We start from the raw sequence: 24017 nt of genomic DNA on the forward strand, positions 1-24017 counted from the left end.
CCAGTAGACCGACCAGTCGGCCCACGTGACATCCAATCTGTTTTCAGCATACATGAAGCAGAGAAGAGACGTCATTATGAGGGAGGAGTGAAGGAGGTAGAGATGTCGCGTTTCACTTCAGAGTCCTCGTGGCAGTCTTGTGCCCTCGACTACTGGCGGTCTTCATGAAGGAGCGAGCTTGTTCATCTGTTGGGTATGCCAGTGCTGGAGGCCGCGTTATCCGAACATTGAGATGCTGTAATGGTTTCCGGTACATATTTCACTAGGGGATAGGCATATGCGGATAATGCCCGCAGAAAAATTGGCAGAATTTGCTACTTTTCTGGTACGTTTCATGCATGCTTGGTATGTAGATAAAGAAATGGAGCAGAATTCGAGGAATTGCCCGCCATAAGGTTTGTATGGTTCTGCCAACTTCACTGCTTTTCGAGCAGAATCTGCCACCTTTCCGAGCATTATCTGCACACCCCTACTAGGGGACATTACTTGCCTGACCATGAAATTGATGAAGACTCACTTCTTTTTCATTGTCTGTTCAATTCTTAGGACTCGTCGCCTTCCATGTGCTCCGTGCGCATGATTCAAACGAAATGCTGGGACTGACTCCGATCTGACTTGAACACGAATAGAAGAGTCACATACACAGACTGTGCATCATGCATCATTGCATGTATTGTTGCTCTTACTGTTAGTCAGTGTGTAGATCCACGTAGTGCGTGCACGTGAATGGTGTCTTCGATCTGCCTGGTTGCTTACAAACAGGGAGTCGTATAGGTATACGACTCCCTGCTTACAAAGTAACTAGTTACAGCGATACTAGAGGCATAGGCAATACAATGATGTACAGGCGCTGTCAGTGTCATCATAAAAATTTTCATTTTCACCTCGAAGAAACTACAGGTCATTCGTATCGTGCATACATGTATTCAGAGATAATTTTAATCTTAGTAATCTTAGAGTTCCCCAAAACATCAGTAAATGTTACTTCGTAAGTGCTATGTAGTAGTATTCTCAAGTAGAATAACAGTACGGTCGCCGGTGAGGATTTGCTGCAAATCAAGCAGTCAGCTCAGTCGTCGAGCGGATAAGACAGCTTCTTTGCCATCAGGTAAATATTGTACTGTTTTTAGCTTTTGCGTATTTTTGAATGAATTGTGTGGTGCGTTAGTCGCACGCTACAGCAGCGTACGTGTGCCTCCTAGCTAGCAGTTTTGACTGTTGTAGTATCAAAGAGTTGGTGGACAAGCCGTTGATTATTCACTCTCATTGTAATATCAAAAAGTATTCTTTCTAGACCAAAGAGTGGTATATTTGATAACATTTAATAACGATAGAAATTTTTACGATACTTCTCCAGACGTTTCGTTGTTCTGAACAACATCGTCAGTGGATAAGAAGTATCGACGTTTACCAGAGTTATCTGAATGAGGCAGCCAAGGGGATATCCAGCAGAACTGTTGCACACTTATTTGTACCGTGGACAGAGGGGGGGGGGGGGGGGGAGGGGAGGGGTAGGTAGGCAAGGGCAACAGACTAATATAATACAGTCGTCCCTCTCTAATCCGGCACCTTTTGCTACGGCGTTTTCTGCTGGATTAACGAGGGTGCTGGATTAAGAAATCCTGCCCTCTGACCCGGTCCTACCCAATTGCATGCATGTATCATACGTCAAAACGCAGGGTTTTTCCGTGTCGACCCAAGTATTTGGTGCACGGCTTTATATTCTCAATTGTTCTCCGGGAATATACACAGTGATAAAGTAAAACAGAGAACATGTTCACATGTACTCTTGCACACACACACCTGAAAATTGGCAGGACACTACTCCTTGCTAAAATAAGAAAGTATGGTTGACTGCTTAGCCGTTGTCTCCTGGACAACATTGACCAGACTGGCCTAGCCTGGCCTGGCAAGGAGTGCACCTGTACGATCGTACTGCCGGATTATGAAATCAAACTACGTGCAGTTTGAGTGCTTCATTTCAAAAAGTCACTGCCGGAGGCGGAATTCAAGTGCCGGATTAAGATGTAGGAATTGAACGAAAAAAATCGGTTTCGTCAGAAAGTGCGCCGGTTGGCAAGGGTTCCGGATAAACAAGTGCCGGATTAGAGAGGGATGACTGTACAACGTAATGTTGATCCTAGAGGGTGGTGGCGTTCCCACGGTGGATGCGGAAAACTGGGCCTTCAGTCGAGTCTCACGCGAACCGTGAAATTTATTTATTTTAATGTTGTGGACATTGAAGTCCGTTGAGAAGTCAAGCAGCCACGGGGCATTGGCCTTGCAGCAGCTAGCTAGCACAGTTGGGCCATTGTGCATTGTAAAAACTACATTGCCAGTACGCGCTAAGGCAGTAAGGGTGCCGACACCAGTCATGTCACTGGATTTCTATGTCCACGCACAGTAGTAACCATTGTTCCGGAGGAGTTTGTGAAAAAACAGCTGCATTGTCTGGTAAGAAACATGGGTTCCGCAGTGCAATGATTCATGAGCCGGCATCATCACGCTACGGGCAACTCAGCTGACTATGAATGTGTTGAGTTGTCAGCGTACTCCCTTTGTAACACAAATACAAAACACCTGCATGTGCTCACATCAAAAAACACACACACACACACACACACACACACTACACAGACATTCACACGCACATGTACACACATGCACTCACTCACACACACACACACACACACACACACACACATACACACACACACGTGCGCACTCGTACACCCGCATACACACACACACGCACACACGTACACACACACGGACACATGCACACCCGGTTGCACGCACCCAGGCATGCAAACACACACACGGACACACACACACACACATACACAAGCCTACATGCATACGCGGAGGGATTCTGGGATACAGGTAGGGGGAACGGATATCATGAGGCTATTCAACGGAGTAATGCGACAAATGCATAACAGTACTGTCCTCTTGTTTGCGTTGCGTTGCGGTGTAAGTCGTTTTCAGCCGCACTCTGCACTTTGATACTCCTCCTGCATGAAAAGTGAAAACTCACAATAGCGCTTGAAAGTGCTACGTCACAGCCTGCCCCGAGTCATAACAACGCTGACTTTTGGATCCACTTTTGCGACTTGTGCGGAGACTCCCTCGATTTAGGCTAAGGCCTGTGGAGAATCCATAAATGCAAATACAAAATGCGGTATCGCACGTTGACCTATTCCTGGAAAGAGGACGGGAATCTGAAAAAGCTATCATTTTGTCCTGTGTGCATTATGTGTGTCTGCCTGTGCATGAGTGTGTGCCTGTGTGTCTGTGCGTGAGTGTGTGTCTGTGCGTGAGTGTGTGTCTGTGCGTGAGTGTGTGTCTGTGAATGAGTGTGTGTCTGTGAGTGAGTGTGTGTCTGTGTGTCTGTATGTGCTTGTGTGCCAGTATTCTTTCCTTCGCACGTGTGTGTGTGTGTGCATATGGTGTGCGGCGTTGTAGTGGCAGTATCCGGAAGTTGAACGGAATGGACAGCGGTGGCGGCGAAAGCCTGGGTTTGGAATCTGTAAATCGCTTGCTTCGTCAGCAAGGCCTGAGTGCCCTGTCGGCACAACCTCTCACAAGCATACTGGATGACAACGGTGAGTGTGTGTTTGTGTGTGTGTTTGTGTGCGCGTGTGTGTGTATGTATGTGTGTGTGTGTTTGTGTGCGCGTGTGCGTGTATGTATGTGTGCGTGTGCGTGTGTGTGTGTGTGTGTGTGTGTAGTGGTATGTGCAGCGATTTCCAATCGATAGGTTGCGGGTTCGATTCCCAACGATAATGGTCATACATGTCTTTCTTCTCTTTCTCAGACTCCTCCTGACTTTTCTTTCACTCTCCTGGGTGGTTACCAACAGCCAGTGCATGCCGGAGTATGTGGTGTGATGTGTGTGCGTCAAAATAAATAAATAAAAAGACCAAAAAGTAGGGATTCACTGGCCAGAATAAGCCACTTAATAGCTGTGTGGTGTAGAACAGGCTGAATAGTGGCGGTCAATTCTTCAGCCTTGCAAGCTGTTGAATGGTGTAATCCCAGCACAAATTGCTATGGCTTCTGCTGTAGCATTGCTATCATCGCCTCCGGCGACGGGCGGCAAATGGTCAAAATGGTGTGTGTGAGTGCGTGAGTGCGCACACATGTATGTGTATGCATGCGGGTGCACATGGGCATCTTTGAATGCCTATGTACACTCGCATGCCGGTGACCTTGTCCCAGATGTTGTGTTTGTGGCACATCCACGCACAAGTGCCTATTGCACTATACCTCATTCATTAGGGCGGTCCGGGACCGGGCACTGCACGTAACATTGAAATGTCCGTAACTCTGAATCACATACATGTTGATGGGGAAAGGTCATAGATGTAGCATATGAAGTCACTATTTCCACAAAAAAATGACAAAAGAGTAGTAATATTTCCACTAAAACTCGCCCAAAGGGTGCCCGGTAGAGCGAAGTGTCCGTAACTCGGATATCCAAGTTATGAATGTAACAAGTTTACCTTGACATTACATTGTTCAACCTGCAGATCTTCTCCTGGAGGGTGTACTTCTTGGTCAAACGGCTTTATCAGAGCTACGAGGGTCCTTACAACAACTGATCGCCGATGGAGAGCACAGTCGTAACGTCAATCAGCAGCTCATGACCGAGCTGCAGAATTGCCGGTAAGCCCAGCAAACGTATGTGGGTTGACCGAGGGATAAAAGGCATCGGCGGACAAGCGATGTTTGGCGTATTGTGTGAGTATGGCAGACAGCCAGCTGCACGCGGCTGTCACATGCTGATCATTCCAGAGGCATTCCAGGGGCGTCGGAAGGTAATTTAGTGTACTACGGTCAGCCATCTGAAGTACAATTTACTCGTGGAGGAGGGGTGGCTGAGCCGAAATATTTTGGAAAATTAGAGCCAAAATCAGTGCATTTTATTGATTCACTGGGTACTTGGGTAAAATTCTACTCCAATACCTACCAGTTCAACATAATAACGTTATCATCAATGTTTTGTTGCTGTTGTGTTGAATCATTGACAAATTGGTTTGGGGTTGAGTTTGAGTTGATTTCCCTGATCACCACCTGGTCAAAACAATAATACCAATGTTGTATTGCTTTTGTGTTCAATTCTTTATTGTGATTTGATTTCCCCAATCACTTTAGTTTGATGATATCAAGAGTAGATAAACAAGAGTGTGCAACTCGCGGATGGGTAGGCCCACGGCGGAATTTTTTGTTGACGTAACCTTTTCGACGACGCACGAGCTGCGAGTCTTTCGGAAAGTTTTCCCTCGTGCTCTTGGCCGGCTTTACACTACAAGGTCGGTGCCCAGCACGTGTTCTCACACTGCTCTGCGGCGAAATGCGCGTTCTTCTGAAAAAAGGTGACGTCAACAAAAAATTCCGCCGTGGGCGGGGGTATCTGGAGATTGTGCAGGAGAGATCTGGAGTTGCACACTCTTGTTTATCTACTCTTGATGGAATGCATGTGGACTTGCCCATACAGGTGGCTTTTTACTGTCAAATAGTGGTACGGTGAATACCGTAGTGACCGTACCATGTGCGATGCCCCTGCATTCATTATCACAGTGATAGGCCTCGTTGTTGTTGTGAGAATGCTAGCCTAGTGTACAGTGTGCCAGTATTGGTGGTATTTCCTGTGGAATCTACAGTTGTGCACGTTTAGCACCCTGGACTTGCATGCCACGTCCCTTGATGCCCTGGAAGTGGTGTGAATGCTGCTTTACGTAATCTATACTGATGTAGTGGGAACTGATCCAGGGTGCCAGTTCTGAACTTTGGGTGGGAAATCACATAGCTACACTGTAGTTGCTGCAGAAGCTGGCTTCCAGCGTAAACCTATAACACACGGGCATAATGTCCTCTCTAGTTCCAGTGCAGTGGGAATAGTACGTCATGCAGCTGTTTGTTAACACCAGACACTTGTCTCGTTATGTAACACCATCGACGACTATCATTGTTGGGTTTGCTATGTCTCTACTTGCACTGAGTATGTGCGAGAGAATCATCACTTTCGGTACTTGTTATCGCTAATCTACCTGCTACAGCTGTTTCTGCTGCTGCTGCCTATATCACCCACACTTTGTTAAGAAGAGGATTGTATTGGTTGGTGTCTTCTTCTGCCTGTAAACGCCTGGAAAGAAGGCAATGAAAGTGCTTGTGGGAATTTTGAAATGATGATTGGAAAGAGCCTGAAAACTTGTATTCCTTAGTCTGAAAATACCATCTATCATCAACATCAACATCCTTACTTGTTGCTTGACTGTGTGAGAGTGTGAGTTTCCTGCAGTCCTTACTGCAGTCCACAACTACTATCATAGGTCAGGTTCTTGTAGAAGTCTAGTAGTTTCCAATGGTTGTAGATGGCTGTACTGTCTTGTCTCTTCTTACAGGAACTCCCTGCAGGAGGAGAAGCAGAGATGTGGCACAATGCGGGATGAGGTGAGTGGCTGGGTGTTTGTTTCTGCACAATGCTGTGAGGCTGGAGTTTTTTTCTCAAGCTACCAGCACCATGTGTTCTCTGTTATTGGACCAGTCTCGAATAGGAGCACGCTGTGAATGTACCGGAGGGGGACACTCTCTCATAGAGGAACATTGGTAGTCTTTTTTATCGTTACGGAAATAGATTTTGGGTAGATGTTGGCTATCCTCCAGACGGCTTGCTATCGCTATGGTGTTATTTATGTGGGCCAAGAGCGCAGTGTGGAGTGGTGGAGTGTTTCAAAATTTCGAATGGAATTTTCTTGTATGAATTGGTCCAGTGCTGTTCAATGGAATCTTATCTAGAAAGTCAATGCCTCGCCAGATGCTGTGCACGCCTAGACCTACAGTCGTGGACATTGAAATCCAATGGGATTGCCGGGGCCTGCGCCCTGACTGCTTTCAGCGCATGCATGCACTGTAGTTCACACAAAAGGCACACAGGGGACAGATTTAAGTTAATATTTTTTTATTCCCGTAGCCATGCAGAAGGCGTTACTTCAGTAACGTCTGGCGCTAACCAAGGTCCACACAGCTTTAATTTGGTATTTGTTTGTTTGTGTGTTTGTGTCACGCCTGGAGCTATCCCGTATCTGTCCCGTATCTGTGACTACAAAGGCTCTACAGGATTGTACATAACAGCTGGCCACAATATTTGCCGGCTCCCGTATCTGTCCCGTACCGTACCATCAAACACAGCTGGCCACAATATTCGTCGTATTTTGTATACGACTCCCTGATGTAGAGGGAGATTTGGAAAGAAATAGGGAGACGAGAAGGATATGAAATTAGAATGGACGTTAGTTGCCGAATAGGTGATAGGATGCGTCAGCAAAAACATACTTTGGAAGAGAGATCCCGCCGTCTCCAAAATAAGCGTGAACGGGCGATTCAGCGCCGGTCACAGGAAACATCGGCAGAGAGATCCCGTCGACTCCAGAACGCACGTGATCGGCAGAGTCAACGCCGGTCCCAGGAAACGTCAGGACAGACATCCCGTCGTCTCCAAAATAAGCGTGAACGGGTGATTCAGCGCCAGTCACAGGAAACGTCGGAATTAGTATGTATGCGAAGTGTATCGGGGGATGCATGCAGGGCGATAGTGTGGGTTCGAATCCCAGGTTATGTCTTGAAAAAAAATAGGAGAAATGAAAAATTTATAACATCCCTATGCTGTTTTTTGCCTAGGTCATCAAGGCAAAAAAGCATAGCGTAGGGCCCTGAGCTTCCAAGCTCTCTCGTTTCACGGTTCGCGTGAGACTCGGCTGGAAACCATACAGATTTATCGCAACTCAGATTGCATTGCGCAAGAAACTCGGAGTTGCGATAAATCTGCAAACCTTCTTTGTGCCTTGTGTTATAATGCTCCACATTATTGTGTTGAGCCCTCTCCGCTGGCAGAAGGTAGTGTTCCTCCTTGAACTGTAGTTCACATAGTACACACTGTAGAAATGAACCAGCAGTGCCCGCGCCCGCAAGGCCAGCGCCTCGTGGCCGCGCTTGACTTCTCAACGGATTTCACTGTCCGCTCCAGTAGCAACACTGGGATGTGAGCGGATACATGGCACAAGCTTGACTCGCGCAATTTGATTTCCTTGAGCAGAACTGTGTTAGTCATGTGATGACGCTACCCTCACTCTAATGGCCCAGTATATCTTTGAAATTGTTCAAGCAGTCTCCAATACAGCACGGGTTGGAGGGAGGTTGAAAAGAAAACGTGGCTTTCACATGGTAATAGAGACTATACGGAAGTGGTGCGTGATATGCAGGCGCAAGCTTGTGCCGTGCCCAGTCCGTCATTTCCGTCCGAATCACTCTCTTTCATCACAATCTTTCTCTGTTGTTGTCAACACTACACTTCCGTATCCGATGTTTTTGCATGTTGTTCCAATGTGTTTGTGTGCATGTGTCGTTCCACAATGCAGTTGCAGCAGCAGAAAAGACTGAAGACAGACCTGCAAGCTGCCAATGAGGTAATTCGCATGTGCGCTACTTATACTGTAGATCGATGCAATGGGGAAAAGGAGATTGCTAGCTGGTCGGGATAAACAAGGTACGAGATAAACAACGCCCCATTTGTAGGTGGGAACTAGTGGCCGGGCGTGAGGGAAACATGGATTTCTCATCTTTAACCACCTTGTTTTGGGTCTGATCTACTCGCCTCTGTTAGCTGCTCTGGCTTAACAGTCCCCAAAGCACTCTTAGAGGACGGTTGTATAGTTTTATGTTCGGAAGTCGTACTATGACACAAGCATAGAATGAACCTGATGGGTTCTGATGGCTGTGGCAAAGAAGCGGGAAGTACGAAATAGTGAGTAGAGAATATCTGAGGATGAATCCACCTGTTACACCTCCCACGGTTTCAGGAGCTGCATTTTCCCCTGACCCTTGAGGCTGGTGGTGTTGCCGTGGATACGGAAAACTCAGTCTAACTGGGGCTGATGTCTGCGTCTCGTATCCATGGTATCCATGTAATCTACTTATGGGCGTACTATCAGCTACGGTATTTTCTGGAGTATAAGAAAACCCTCAAAATTCACCCCGGAAAAGAGCCGGCACGGCTTATACTACGCTGGTCAAATGAACCGTGAAATTCTAGCACAGGGTAGATGTGTGTACGTCGTGACAAAAAAATCGGGGTGCGGCTTATGCTCTGCGAAAATACGGTACAGTCAACTTCACTAATAACGACTGCGGATATAATGACAATTCGCGAACGACGACAGAATATCCATGCCCAGAGCAAAGTTCCACCTACCTGTATGCATATAAGGAGACTTGGGGTATAAGGACACTTCGCGAGTAAGAACACTTTTCTGATGCCCCGCCGAGTGTCGTTATACGCAAAATTGACTGCATATCCACCTCTGTATTTCTCTGTTTGATCCAGGAACTCAGTGGCGCTCGCCTGGAGGAGCTGAAGAGACACAGCCGTGAGGTGGACGAGCTGAAAGACGGTCGTGACGCGGCGTGGGCAATGGTTGGCGTTCTCAATCGAGATAATGACGCGCTCAAGGCACGATTAGCGGACTCACAGAATGCAGATGAGAGGCACAAAGTAAGCTTGGGTGCATGATCTGCATGTCAGGTGTTGATCGTATTTCCTTTACACTTCAGAGACTTGGTCGGAGGGGAACATATTAGCACGCGAAGAAACAAAGCCAGTTGAAAATCTGATAAGGCCTTTCGTACCATTACTTCTCAAATCAGCAATAATGTGACAAAGCACAACGATGTCAATTTATACAGCATATTCTATGTGCCTGGGAACTTTCCTTCTTCCTTCTGTTACTCTATGGGTTGAAAATGTTGAGTTTTGGAAAGAAAAGAGTAGTGTCCTGAATAACCAAATTTCCTTACATCATTCTGGCAATGCTGATATTTGAATTTTTGTTTTATTTTGTTCTGTTTGCACAGAAGTGGAGAGCGCCGGGTACAAGAACAAGACGGCTTTCTGATGGTGACACAGACCAACCTTATGTGCAGTGAGTGATCACACAGACATTTCAAACTTGAAATGATTAGGTTTGACGAAACGTACCGTATTTCCCAGAATATAAGTCGCACCCTTTTGCACTAAAATTCAAGGCCAAAAAGGAGGTGTGACTTACAATCGAGCATGACTTACTACTGAAGTGAATATATCAAAACAATATGGCTCAAACCTGAAAAATGGTGGTGCAACTTGTAATCGAGTGGGACTTATAATCGGGGAATTATGGTACTCTACTGCAGAGCGCTACAGCATCAAGCGTGCGGATAAGGTCATTTGAGGTGTATATTAGAGAGGTTCCTCACTACGTAAAGTTGAGCAACTTTACGTTAGTGGGCGGGAAAACCCGTGAATTCGCGAGTTTGCACTCCACTTACGGAAAGTTGTCTACGGAGAGTACGTAGATAGGGCTCTGATAACGTAGCTGGTCCGTAAGTGGATTGGGGTACAAATTTATGACTCTCTCCCCATGTCGATCTGGTCGTACACTGCCGCGTTCGGAGTTGCCAAGGGCAGCTACGTAATTTGAAAACTCCGTATGGCGGAACCCAGATGCGCATGCAGTTTACGTAAGACTTTCCGTAGATCGACTACGTTTTTTACTAACGTAATTACGTTATGCGGAACCTCTCTATTTGTGTGCCTTTATGTGTATGTGCATGCACACACGTGTGTGCATTGGTCCATGTGTACATGCACACGTTTGTGTTTGTCTGTACATGTACCTGTAGGACTCTTGGTCTACTTTCCACATCTCGGGAACAGATACACAAGTTGCAACACGACATCAACGGAATGAGGTAGTTGCCATGGGGACGAGTCACGTTGGACATTCATGTTTGTGGATGGGTGGGTTCTGGGGATTTTGGTTTGAAATAATTATTATTCAATCCACATGGAGAATTCCCAGCTACAGTACTGTCGGTCGCCGAAGAACTGGGAGGGGGTGAGCCTTCTAGCCTAGACCATTCTTATGTTCATGTATTACAGTCTATGCGCAGTTGAGCCGCCGTGTATACATTGGTATGCTGTGCTTGGTGTACTCCTAGCCTGTTTGTTCTTCGGCGCTTAGCTCTTCGGCGTCTGACAGTACTGTACTACGCTGGCTGAAGATTGAAGTCATTATTTTGTTGAAGTTCGTTCGGCTGCAGAAAGGATGGGTGGGTGGGCGGGTTCCGAAAGTACAACTGACTGACACTTGCAAGACATAACTGCTCCCTGCCCAAGATGGATTATTTTGTAGTAGGGAGAAGTTCTCTTTTACATGTTCCCTTGCGTGGAAGATTTGACGTGCGTATTTGCAAGTCAATCAAGTGTCAGTTCGTCAGCAGGAAATGTGAGCTTCAGTGTTGGGAGCAGCCACCTTCTTGTATAGCACCCCTAATCCCAGCTTCTCAGACAATGCTGCACTGTTACTCCATTGTTGTGAGTTCTCTTGGCAACGGAGAGGAGAGTTTTTGTTGTGACTGTGTGCTTTGTGTACACTAGGAAGGATATGCAGGACTGCCGGGAGGCCAGCTCCAACCATACCTCTCCGCTTCTCGAGCACAGGGGGTTCCCCTCATCGGCACCGCACCAGCATGCCAGCACGCAGTCGCCATCACCGCCTCACCGAGGCCAGGAAGCGGCCAGCCAATCACCGACGAGCGATGATGTCATCACAGTGGCGGGGAGGGTGCTGAACACGGACGTTGAAAGCAGGAGTGAGGTCCTGAACAGTACTCTGGAGACGGACACCACTGAGGTCAGTACGGCTGTCATGCCAACTGTAATCGTGGTGATGGTTGTTGTTTTGTAGTAGTGTCATCAAGAGTACGTAACCCCCACCCCCAAGAGTGTGCAACTCGACGCTGGGTGCTGTCCCGACAGACTTTCAAGTTTACGGCACAATTATGATGCAATGTGCACTGTACACGGATTTTCAGACATCTCCTGAACCTGCGGTGGACAAAGCCCCATTTCATCCTATACAAAATGTTGCAAAGAAAAAGTGTGATGCGTTGACACCCCAAAACAAATGTCGTAAATTACTGGTACAATTAGCATTGCATCATATAAGAATGACGTCAACTTGAAATTCTGCGGGGAAGGCAGGGTATGTGGGTGTTGCACACTCATGGGGGGGGGGGGGGGTATGCACTCTTGGTAGCATCATGAACGGCACAGTGGAAAGCAGGACTTGCCACATAGCACAACCCTGTGTGTGTGCCGTCACTTCCCACTCCGTCCTTTGTGCACTGAGCAGTCCAGTGCAGAGAAACTAGGCCGGCAAGTGTATCCTCTCATTTGAACTAGCAAGTCAGCTAGCTATGCATGATGCATGTCACTGTGTGAGTAGCTACACCTGGCTCTAGCTCTGTGTGCTAGATACTATTTATCGACGTGTACTCTGAAGATACACAAGTACCCAATGGCGGGACACTTTGTTCTGTTGTTAGTCCGAGTTTTACGACAATAGAGTGAGTCATCAGCCAACAGAGTTCATGCTGGTTAGAGTACCTACGAATCATATTGGGGATGTGCGCTCGCAGCTTCATATGTGGCATGCACCGCAGGAAACATGTGACAGATCAAGCGTGGTGCGATGCAATCTTTTGCAAGTCAACAGCTCATCTGCCTTGTTATATTTTGAGGCTATTCTGTGCACCCGGAACCCTTTGCGATCCGGAATACTTTGCGGTTTATGCGATGGGTGGTGTGAACTCGCAGAAGTAAGCAGGCGCAAAACGTAGAACTGTTGTAAAGAAACTCAGGAAATTGATTCCAATCGCAAACATCTCCAGGTGCATATTTGTCTGTGCTCGCAAATCGGGAAGCAAAACGAGCACACACGTTTCCCGGTTTACAGCAACTATGTTTCTCCTTGCTGTGTTGTCCCTCCAGTGGGCACTACTCGGTGAGAAAGTTGAACGGCTCAGCAAGAGCAATGTGCTGCTGCAGAACGACCTAGACAACTGCAAGCGGTACGTAGCTTCAACATGAATGCAGCTCAGACTGAGTACAGTAGTACCGTGTGGGATTCACAAGATTCTGGTAATTTAGTGACTATGCAAGTACAACTTTATCTTGAGATGCTTTGTATGGAGTATGACCTGAGGCCTGATATGAGTATACTCAGATTTCGCTTTTAACTGCACACATCCGTTTTCCACAAAAAATATCTGGATAGGCGAGGGAACCGGATAATGAACACACATACTGTATGTATGCATTGCATAATAATAGTATGCTGTAAATCGGTAATAAATGATTTTCTTCCGGATTTTTTTTTTTTTAAAGAGAACACAAACCTACAAATCATGTTGAAAGACAAAAAGTACATTGGACTGGGTAGGCGCTATCCACAATGCCAGTTAATAGCTGTGCTGATGAAATACATGGACTCTGCCGACCATGGGTCTCGGCGTCACCGGGCCATGTATGCATCAAAATAATATTAATCATAAGTTTATAATGAGCCAACATAAGAAAGTGACTAAAGACAAAAAAAGAAATAAAAAAATAAGACAAAACAAACAAGAAGGGAATAATAATAGTGGAAAAAAGGGGGAGATTGAGGGATGTGTGGGTAACTCTCGAGTGATACGGCAGGGTGAATCTAGACCAGAGTGGCTGGCAACTTCGTTGCAGGTGTGTGCAGCAGTGGCTTTCAGAGGTGGTCTGTAGCCCACAGCCAGTCAGTGTGTAGCAAGTGCTTCCATGCAGCTGCCTTGAAGCGGGCAGCCGTTGCAGGGACAGGGAGGGTGGCAGTTGATTCCACAAACTGATGTGGGCAAACGGGAAGGACCGCCTGATGTACTCCGGTGCAGCTGGTGGTAGGGTATTGAGGAGCTGGTGAGGATGGGTCACCGCATGCGTGTGTCGGGTTCGTGGACGAACCACAGTGGGTGCAGCTGGTGGGACAATGTTGGTCAGCTGTTGTGGGCTTTCGATGCACTGAAGCTTGTACATGTAGCACAGCCCAGAGAGAGTGCGTCGTGGATGGGGAGGGATCCGGATAAAAGAGGACCAGATAAGCGAGGTCTGACGGTATACCTTGGATATGATGTGCTATGGCCTGTGAAGTATCCTTAAGCACCCCACACTATTCTATAGCAGTCATGTGACATGTGTCACCGTACAGCACCTCGGTTGTAAGGTACCGTATTTTACGGAGTATAAGTCGCACCCAGATTTTTGTCACAAAATCCAGACATCCAGCCTGTTTAACACGGTTGATTTGATCATCGTAGTATAAGGCACAACGAGGGTGAATCATGATTGTTTAAATTGCGACCTATAACGTTACTGCGGAAATTCCGGTACAGATTGTTACAGCCTCTGGAGGAAGGGTGAACTCAAGGTTCACTATAACTGATTAAAACCCTTTCAGCACGGCCAGGGTGTGTAACTGACCCGCGGAGCCAAAACCAGTGATTTTCGTGATTTTCCAAAAGTAGTCCTATTCACTCACAATTTTTTCTGCGGAATGCATGTTCGCACGCGACATCTATGTACTAGTACGCGTGCATAGCGGCACACGTGCGCCCGTCAGCACTATCGTAGAACAGTCGACGTTCATCCAGCACGTCACTGGTCCACGTAGGGATAAGATCCGTCGACCACGGATGTCTCGGGAGTACGTTCATTTTCACTGTACGCATCACGTATATATACGTGATCCGTGGGCCAGTTACATGTACCATCACGTACATATACGTGATGCGTGCTGAAAGGGTTAATATTTTGTAAGTGATACTCTACGGGTGTGTTGCATGGTGTATGTGTGTCATGTCATGTTTCTTTGCAGGAAACTGCAGCAAGCCGCTTTAGAGACAGCTTGTAAGTGTGGGCGTGTACGCATTGGAACGTGCGTGTGTGTGTGTGTGTGTGTGTGTGTGTGTGTGTGTGTGTGTGTGTGTGTGTGTGTGTGTGTGTGTATTTGCATCGCTGCACATACCACTGCACCATATGGGACACTAGATTGCGGGTTCGATTCCCGACGATTATGGTCACACACGTCTTTCTTCTCTTTCTCAGACTCTTCCTGACTTTTCTCTCATTCTCCTGGGTGGTTACCAACAGCCAGTGCATGCCGGAGTATGTGGTGTGATGTGTGTGCGGGGGAAAAAAAAAAAAAAAATGAAAAGACCAAAAATAGGGATTCACTGGCCAGAAAATGTCACTCCAAATAGCTGTATGGTGTAGACCAGGCTGAATAGTGACGGTCAATTCTTCAGCCTTGCAAGCTGTTGAATGGTGTAATCCCAGCACAAGTTGCTATGGCTTCTGCCGTAGCATTGCTATCATCGCCTCCGGCGATGGGCGTCAAAGGTCAGGTATTTGCATGACTGTGTGTATGTACGTATATGTGCGACCATGGGCGTGTGCACATGCATGAGCAGCGTGCTTGTGTGGTTTTGTGTGTGTATTTGTGTGTCACATAACTTACGTAGGCCAAAACAAAAAATAGGCTTGTTTCCGGTCGGCAACCCCTCAAGAAGGAGACTCAGTCGGCCGAAATGAAACTTTTTTTGGACATTTTTTTTGGTTCCTCAATCGTTGTGGTATTGATGGACAAGAGCACCTACACATGTACATTGTACATATATCATGGCAAGGATCAATGTCAAAGTTGACTGACTCACTGTTCTTGTACAGCATGTGGTGTATTCCTGTTTTCGTACATCCTGAGAAATCAAACAAACAGTTAGAGTCCTTCCAGCTCCGTTATTCTAGCTCGTATCAACCCCGGAGGTTTTCGAGCCAACAGCTGAGAATCTCTGCTACCTTGTAGGTGTTTCGATTGTGGAATTCGGTTGAGATTTGACTGAGTTATGACTCGTTGAGTGCACTTGCACACATGGCATTGCCACCTTTTGTATACATTTGGGACCAAGAAAAGTTTCAGAATTTGGGAAAAAGTGGCCCGGTCGGCCGACCGGAAACAAGGTCATTATTTGTTTTGGCCTTGTTTATTGTCTTCAATGGTGGACATGTGTATGTGTATGTGCATACATCATGCATGTGTGCATTTGTACATGTATATGTGCGCACGTGATTGTGTGTTTGTGTTTGCGCTATTCAGGTCTGAAGTCAGTGTGTTCCCAACTGTCGGTGTCTGACCACACACAGTTGCCCAGTGCTGTCGAGAGACTCATGGTGGCTGTCGGAGCACTACCCACACTAGAAGAGGTAGGTGGCATAGATTGATAAGTGTTTTTCTCTCTTTCGTGGAGGCTTGCTTGTTGTATCCTTGGCTTTTGGCCGTCACTTTATCGCCATCATAATAGTGGGCATCATTGCCCGTTTGGTCTGCGGTACAAAATAAAATTTCAACAGCAACAAGTGTCCTTGATTTGAATGTCGAATCTCTTCACCTTTTGCTTGGAGTCATGTCAGGTAGCGTGGCCGAGTGGTCTAAGGCGCTGGATTAAGGCTCCAGTCTCTCCGGAGGCGTGGGTTCGAATCCCACCGCTGCCAAGATTATTATTTTTAGTGAATATTTTTGCCTATGCACCATTACTTTTTTATGCCATAGATGTGTTTTTTTCTTCTTCCCTGAACGGAAGATTCTGCTTTTTTCTGCGTGACTGGAGGCTGGTAGAAGTTGATGGTGGTTGGTGCTCTTTTCCACCGAATACAGTATATCCAGGGCTCGTTTGGTCGGATCCAGATCCAGATCCGTCGGATCCACTGGATCTGCAGTGATCGATTGGTCGAGTCCGGATCCAGATTCTTCCGATTTGGATCCGAGTAACCTTGCCCCGGGAGCAGGGTTGACTGGATCCATCGGATCCAAATGTGCCCTTTGTGGGTATATGGTGGGTAAAAATCATTTTGTCATTGTTGTACGGCTAGTCGACTTTTGTTGACTTTTCGTACGACGCGCACACCCGCGATCAGTACCACTTTCGCCCTTTTGGGTGACCTGTCAGCGTCATATTTTACTTCGTCAACATGAGAACAACCGTCCCCAAAAAGTGATCGGTTAATTCTGAAGGATCCGACGGACCTGAGATCTGAACCTGGATCGGACCAAACGATGATAGCGTTAGTGTAAATGTTGCAAATATGGGAGATCTACGGATTTGCATTGACAATATGAATTATGATGATCTGTTCTATTTTACTCTGCCGAGTAGAGAATATCCAACATAGCCTATGCATGCCTTGTCAAAAATCACACACTCTTTCTGAAATATCTGCTCCTGTCATGTGTTTCTATTTCCCCGGTCGTGATGTGCACAGTTTTATCGAGAGGTCACCAAGGTAGTTCCGGCTCCTCTGCAGGACGATGTAGATAGCGACACCACGGCAACGGAGGAAGCATCGTCCCATCACCATGCCAACTGGTGTGCCGTGCAGTGGAATCATGTGATCCCGACCATACGCCTGTGGAAGCAAGCAGTCGATGACGCTGTTGAGCCGAGCAATGGCAAGGTACTCAATGTTCTCCTTATCGTATTGTTCTCTTTTTCCATTTCTTTGTCTGTCTACATCTGTGACTCTATGGTGTGTATAGAAACCTTGCTTGATAGATTAACATGTTTTCGATTTCGACAGTATGTTGCAAGGCGAGGACGTACACAAAAAAATCCAAAGTCAACCACCGCCCCCTAGAATAAAGAGGGTCCGAACCAGGATTTGTTCCCCATACGGTTCAAATGGTGGCAAGACCGGGACTCTGGCAACAACCGGGTTATGGTCGTATTCAGGAGCACTGTGCGTCCTTGCCTTGTAACATGCTGTCGAAATCGAAATCTGTGACTCTGTTTGTCTGTCTGTCTATCTCTCGATGGCTGGCTGTCTCTGTTGTTCTGTCTGTCTGTCTGTCTGCATTTCTGTCTCTGTTTCTGGCTGGCTGATTTTCAGTCTGGATGTGTGTTTATATCCCTCTCCTCAATTCATTTGGCTGTCTTGACATGCCACGAGGTACAGAAATAAATAAATAAATAAAATAATTCACAGCCGACTCGTGAGAGCGCATGGAGGAGAGGAGAGGAAGAGTTCTTTACATTTATTGGCCGAATAGTACCGTTCACCATTTGAAAATCATTCATCTGCTTTTTTCTCTTCTGGCGTCTCTCTCTCTCTCTCTTTTTTATTTGACCACCCTGATATATTGTTTACAGAGTGAGCTCCCATAGCTCAGTCGGTTAGAGCGTCGTGCTAATAACGCGAATGTCGCAGGTTCGAGCCCTGCTGGGAGCACGCTCTTTTTTCTTCTTCTTTTGTTTTTACTTCTTGGGAAATTAATGGCTAGAAATCCACCTCTGCATGAGTGTTGGGGTATGGGAGAGAAGAGCCTGTCCGGAGTACATTTCTTTTGACTTTGTATCAGGCGAGTTATGCTTTCGGGAGATTGGGGATTCAATCTATTTAATTTTTCGCCAGTATTGTGTGCGTGGTGGCGTCCCACGGAAGCGGAGAATAATAGCTATTGACCTGGCCATAACGGAGGCGTATTTTCGCTGCTATCCTTCTCCCGCTAGAGAAAAGTATTATTATTACCCGTAATGTGCAGTACCCGTAATGTGCAGTACCCGTAAAGTGTAGTACCCCCCCCCCGGAAAGTGTAGTACCCGTAAGGTGCATCTGGTACAAACACACCTGTGCGCTTTACAGGCATGGCCATACCTTTCTGTAGTGGAGAAAATGAGCAGTGAGTTCCCTAGCTCTACCTTCTAATAGTCCCTCGCCTCGGCTTGTTTGAGCTCTCCTTCTGGTTGGAGTTGAACCTGTATGCCCTCGTGCAAAGCTGGGTTAATTACTGGCGTTCAAAGTGCCGCTAGGGCTCCGAAAAAAAGGAATTGTTTTGCCTCTGCCTTTCCTGTGCCGTGATTCAAGATCTATGCGTTCATCTTCAAAACATTCCGGCATTGTTGTGTGTGCCAACTCTTTCTGTTTTCCTCAGACAAGCCGGCGCAGTCTGAAGGCGCTTCAATCGACTGTTCAGCACATCCAGTCACTGTTCGACATCGCCCATGTATCCAGTATTGTGCCTCTAATGAACAGCGTGTACTTGCGGTTGAAGGAAGCGGAAACGCTAAAGAAAGCGCTACGAGACGTCCTTGGTTTGGGTGAGCTCACTGCTGTTTACAAGCTGTGAACATCATATCCTGTCCAATGGTTAGAGATATATTTGTGTAAAATAGCTGCTATTGAATACAAAATGTAAAAAAAGAGAATAAAACCCATGAGAACGAGTTATGCAGCAACTATCCACGTCTGTAACAAGATGATAAACAGTCAGAAAGTGCGATAATAGCTAATAGCTATGAATAAAATGAAAGTTGTGCTCATGTCACACAACAAAGTAGCAATGGTTTTGTTCTAGAACGTTCTCATAGCTATCTTACGATTAGTATCTCCACGTGGACTGTTCACATATGTATTTTGTATTGATGGGTTATCCACATGTCTTAGCCTAAATCAAAGGAGTCTCCGTTGTCATGACCTGCATCTCTGTGCGTGCCTCGACGCAAGGTTTGGGCAAGCCGAAACTACCCCTGTCTCACCGGTGGTCTGATCCTTCTGGAGTCGAACTGTTCCTTGAAGCAAGTCGGTGATGACTTCCTAGAAAATGTCGTAATCGGCTGGATCATTCAAATTCCTTTGTGACCTAGCAGTAAAACTGGAAGCGTGTCCGAATTTTAAATGTAGTACATCTACACCGTCCACGCCAGTGTTGAAGAACATCGCGAAAATTTCCAAATCATTCGTTTCCAACATTCCAAATCATACGTTTCTAACAATTAGGAAATGAGGAGCTTTTCGATTCCTTGCAGGCATTAGTTTGAGTTTGAATGGGTCTCTATAACTGGGATCAAGCAAAGGAAAATCTCCGACTCTGACAGTGAACGAGTCTTGTCAACCGAGCGACACCAGAAGCAGGCATTTAAGGCGAGAATGCACTAATTTTGATGCGTATTGTGTGCGTGTGTTTGTATGTGTGTATGTGTGTATGTGTGTATGTTTGTGTGTCTGTCTGTCTGTATCTGTGTCTGTGTGTGTGCCCAATACAGACTCCAAATGTGGTGTATCCCGCATCATCTCGGTAGCCGAGTCTTTGACTGATTCTGAACATTGCCAGACCGTGATCAAGCTCACCCTGGAAAGGTTGGTCACCGAGCATGTGTGTTTGAGCATGCGTGTTTGAGCATGTGTGTTTGAGCATGTGTGTTTGTGTGCCCTAGTCTACTGATGCATACCAGGGTTCTAGCTTAACACTTTGCCCGCAATTATTTCAAGGAATGCACTGCCTACGCTAGCCCAGGTACTTATCTGGTCGTTACTTTGGTGTCCTTTGGCCGATTTTGGTGATCTTGGGCTTTCTGGCCAGAGGAACACAGCGATACCCAGAAATCCATCAAGGAATCCACAGAACCAGCGCCGCAGCGCGATTCGGCGCTCCAAAGCCAGCATTGCGAGCGCCCAATTCAAATTCTCTGCCATTTCAACAAAATGTATCGCAGATCGCTTAAATTTTTTCCATGAGAGCTGAGAAACATGCCTTTGCGATGACGTGAACTATCTGTGGCTGTGTGGGCCGCGAGTCAGGGAAAACCCCCAAAAACGAGTTCAAAATGCACGCGCCCGAGGTGACTCTGCTGAGCGAATTTAGTTCGAGTCTCGTAACTCCGCAGCACCTCCTACTTTAATTTAGTGCCCTCCTGTGAAAAAGTGGCGCCTCTTCTCATTTTTCGATTTTGTGTATTTTTCCTACCAGGTTACGGAAATGCTGTCAATAGTCACTACTAGAGGGCTCATAAAGGCACATTTGTCTGGGGTGAATTCGGGCGTTTGCTCCAGAGCGTTGCATGTTGCACGGCATGACAACATTGAGCAGCATTGTGCAACAGTGTGCCTCAGTGAAGGCTTTGTGCAACAGTGTGCCTTCAGAATTCAGATCTGTTCACCTGGGTGGGTAGATAACGCAATTATGCACGTCTGTGTGTTTCATCGATCACCGTTGTATGCCCTCTCGTCTGTGTGACTATGCTGTGATAGGGAGAAGCTGAAAGCCAGTCTAGACAACAGCACGCAACTACTCGTATCATTTCGTGATCTGATGTCTCAGATCCTGAGCATTGTCGGTAGGTTGTCGTGGTTGATGGTGGTGGTGGTGGTGGTGGTGGTGATGGTGGTGGTGATGGTGGTGGTGGTGGCGGTGGTGGTGGTTTGTGTGTGTGTGTTCATGTGTGCACGTAAATGTTTGTATGCATTTTGTTTGTGTGTGTGTGTGTGTGTGTGTGTGTGTGTGTATGTGTGTGTGTATGTGTGTGTGTATGTGTGTATGTGTGTGTGTGTGTGTTTGTGTAGGAATGCGCTCATGTGTGTGCGCGTGTGTGTGTGTGTGTGTGTGTGTGTGTGTGTGTGTGTGTGCATGCATGCGTGTGTGTGTGTGTGTGTGTGTGTGTGTGTTTGTGTGCGTACGTGCGTGTGTGTGTGTGTGTGTGTGTGTTTGTGAATTCCTGCTGGACAGGTGTTGACGCGCCAAGCAAAATCCCTCAAGAGGTTGCCCGGCTAAAGTTACAAGTGCTCACCAACGCGTAGCAAGTCGACTCCGCAGAAGATACCGTAACCATGACATCATTGCGTTGTCATGATGACATTTCTATGACGAGTAGCTCCGGTACATACCGTGCTGGTTTGGAGCGAATCAGCCGAGCCGATGTCCGAGAGCAAACAGAAACTCTGTGCTGCTTGAGTTGATGGCCGCTTTGCTCACCTGAATGATCTGTGAGCGATGCTTGTACTAATCTACTGATCTGATATGGCTCCTGCCGACCTTTGTTTTATGTGGGAGAGCATCATGTCCATTTCTTCCATATTGGAAAGGTTGAGATGCACGTTGCTTCCGACGTGACGCGCAATCCCATGTCAAATTTGGCGTAAAACTCCAAATTTCAACGTGAGCTGCAGTTCGTTCACGTTGTGTTTCGACGTGCGAGCCAAATAACGCGAGCTGAACTTTCGCGTCACGTCGGAAATAACGTGCTTCTTAACCTCTCTAGTATCTTGCCACAACCTGAGGTGTCCATCGCGCCCACGTTCATATGGCCCACCACTGTTACGAGTAGGCACTATGTCGATAGTACAGCTGAGACGACATGTCGCCATGCACGTGCGTTGAGAATCTATTGAGAATTTCTGTTGGATGTAGAATTCTTTTCTGGTGATGCCATCCACTGATTTGGGGAGTGGTTTTTGGTGGATGTCATAATGATATCAATTTTCCAAGCAAAACATGGAAAACCCGATCATCCCAGCCAAACATCCCATCCATTGACCTAGCGAGTGATTATGTGGTAGATGCCACAATGATATTATTAATTTGCAAGCAAAACTTGGAAAGACAATCTCAGACAGAAGGTTATCCTTCAGCTAATGTCGTGAGCGTTATCTTGGAAATTGTCACTATGGTCAGGATAAAGAAATTGCATACCCTGCTTCGTACGTGAGGTGTGTATAGTATGTGTATGTATATATTATGGCAAGGGACCGAATGTATATCGAGAAATATAGACCAGTATAAAAACCGAGGCGAAGCCGAGGTTTTTATAACTGGTCCATATTTCTCGATATACACGAGGTCCCTTGTTATAATATTTTATACCTCTCCATGCGCAAGCTCAAGAGCAAAAAGGAGTGAATATAGCTTTCTTTCCCTAAAAAGGAGTGAATATAGCTTTAGAGAAAGAAAGCTATATTCACTCCTTTTTAGAGAAAGAAAGCTCCGCAGTGAGTTTTTTTGATAGTTTTCCTCAGTGGTGTATATACATGTACCTCCTTAGTGGTGTATATTGAACAGTGGATATGTATATGGAAATTTATAAACTTCATGGGAGATCTGGTATATGAGTGTGGGTGTATATGGAGTGAGGTATAAATCTCGATATACACGAAGTTCCTTTGTTATAATAATTTTGTTTTACTTCTCCATATTCACCGTGTGTGACCTCCTAATGGCTTGTTCCTCGCTGACAACTACTGCTAATTTCCCTTAGCGGTGTATATGGAGATATATACACCACTAAGGGAGAGCATGCCTAAGACTGTAAGTGTATATGGAGTGAGGTATAAGGTATGTGTATAGTATGCCAGCAGGGCGGGCTGCGTCCGCGGCCAGCCTCAGTGCATCCTTGGTGGCTTCGCCAGAGGTGTGAGTCGTGATGTGTGAAGAGAAAACGTTGAGAACGGTCTCTGCATGATTTGACTACGACTGCACCATAGCTCAGTCAGTGGTGGAGCGCCATTGGACTCAAGGAGAGGTTTTTAAAGTCCTGGTGTTGTCAGTATGGCAGTTTATTCATCAGGTTTTTCCCTTGATCAAACTGATGAAAAAGTAAACTGCGTAGCAATTCTTTGTTTGGGTGCTATCCGCCAAGAAGTATAATCTGTGCAATAATGATCACGTGATGGGTATGTGGTGTGATGTACCGCGGTCTAGCAGGGCCGCTGGCGCAGGCAGTGTGTGGTCAGGAATTCAGGCCCTGCCTGTGAGAGCTCCGATTGGCTCGATATCTGGCAACGATCACGTGGCTTGTCTGGGGGAAATAGCACAGAAAATGACAATCCTTACGCGTTATGACTCGCCAGTGACATCATGCCCACCTCATGATGACATCATCGGAATGAAGCCCTGATCGCGTGCACCTGGGAGTAGGCCCTTCCACATTATGCTTTTCTTTGCCGCTAAAATGGAAATGCAAAATGCGATCTTTTAGCCAAAAATGTTTTTGTGAAATTTCTGAAATATTCCAGAAAATTTTAAAATTCTTCCCGAATCACCTGCAAAATTACCGGTATGTGTCAAATTCAAAAAAATTGTAAGGTATCTACTTGGGAACCAGAAATCGCTGTGGGGTCTGCACAAAATTGAGTTGAGACCGCAGAAAACGATAATCTTAGCCCCGTAAAATGCCAAAAATGTGTTTTTAGGCCTAAAATTCAAGAAAATGTTCGACATCGAACGAGAATGCTTTTTCCCCAAAATGCAAAAAAAGTGCAAAACATAATGTGGAAGGGCCTACCTGGGAGTGGC

At 46.4% G+C, this 24017-nt stretch overlaps 1 protein-coding gene and 2 non-coding genes across 4 annotated transcripts; all 3 read left to right on the forward strand.

Annotated features, from left to right (window-relative positions):
* The first annotated feature begins 818 nt into the window (after nucleotides 1-818).
* Nucleotides 819-22421, forward strand: LOC135819224 (centrosomal protein of 70 kDa-like). Of its 2 annotated transcripts, none has more exons than XM_065332389.1 (17): nucleotides 819-1108; nucleotides 3412-3605; nucleotides 4533-4668; nucleotides 6408-6456; nucleotides 8421-8468; nucleotides 9386-9553; nucleotides 9913-9980; nucleotides 10720-10788; nucleotides 11477-11732; nucleotides 12872-12951; nucleotides 14778-14809; nucleotides 16056-16162; nucleotides 17219-17410; nucleotides 18885-19050; nucleotides 19996-20089; nucleotides 20981-21066; nucleotides 21456-22421. In XM_065332389.1, exons 2-17 carry the CDS (start codon nucleotides 3491-3493, stop codon nucleotides 21524-21526), a joined length of 1737 nt encoding a protein of 578 aa, XP_065188461.1. In that variant the 5' UTR covers nucleotides 819-1108; nucleotides 3412-3490; the 3' UTR covers nucleotides 21527-22421. The 2 variants fall into 2 exon arrangements, with proteins under 2 accessions (XP_065188461.1, XP_065188462.1); XM_065332390.1 differs by having other exon boundaries at nucleotides 3466-3605.
* On the forward strand, nucleotides 16369-16450 carry Trnal-aag (transfer RNA leucine (anticodon AAG)). The gene has a single exon. It is a non-coding gene; the product is annotated as a tRNA-Leu (tRNA).
* Trnai-aau (transfer RNA isoleucine (anticodon AAU)) lies at nucleotides 18108-18181 on the forward strand. The gene has a single exon. It is a non-coding gene; the product is annotated as a tRNA-Ile (tRNA).
* Nucleotides 22422-24017: the final 1596 nt, after the last annotated feature.

The sequence above is a fragment of the Sycon ciliatum genome, chromosome 6, assembly GCF_964019385.1.
Source record: "Sycon ciliatum chromosome 6, ocSycCili1.1, whole genome shotgun sequence".
Lineage (NCBI taxonomy): Eukaryota > Metazoa > Porifera > Calcarea > Leucosolenida > Sycettidae > Sycon > Sycon ciliatum.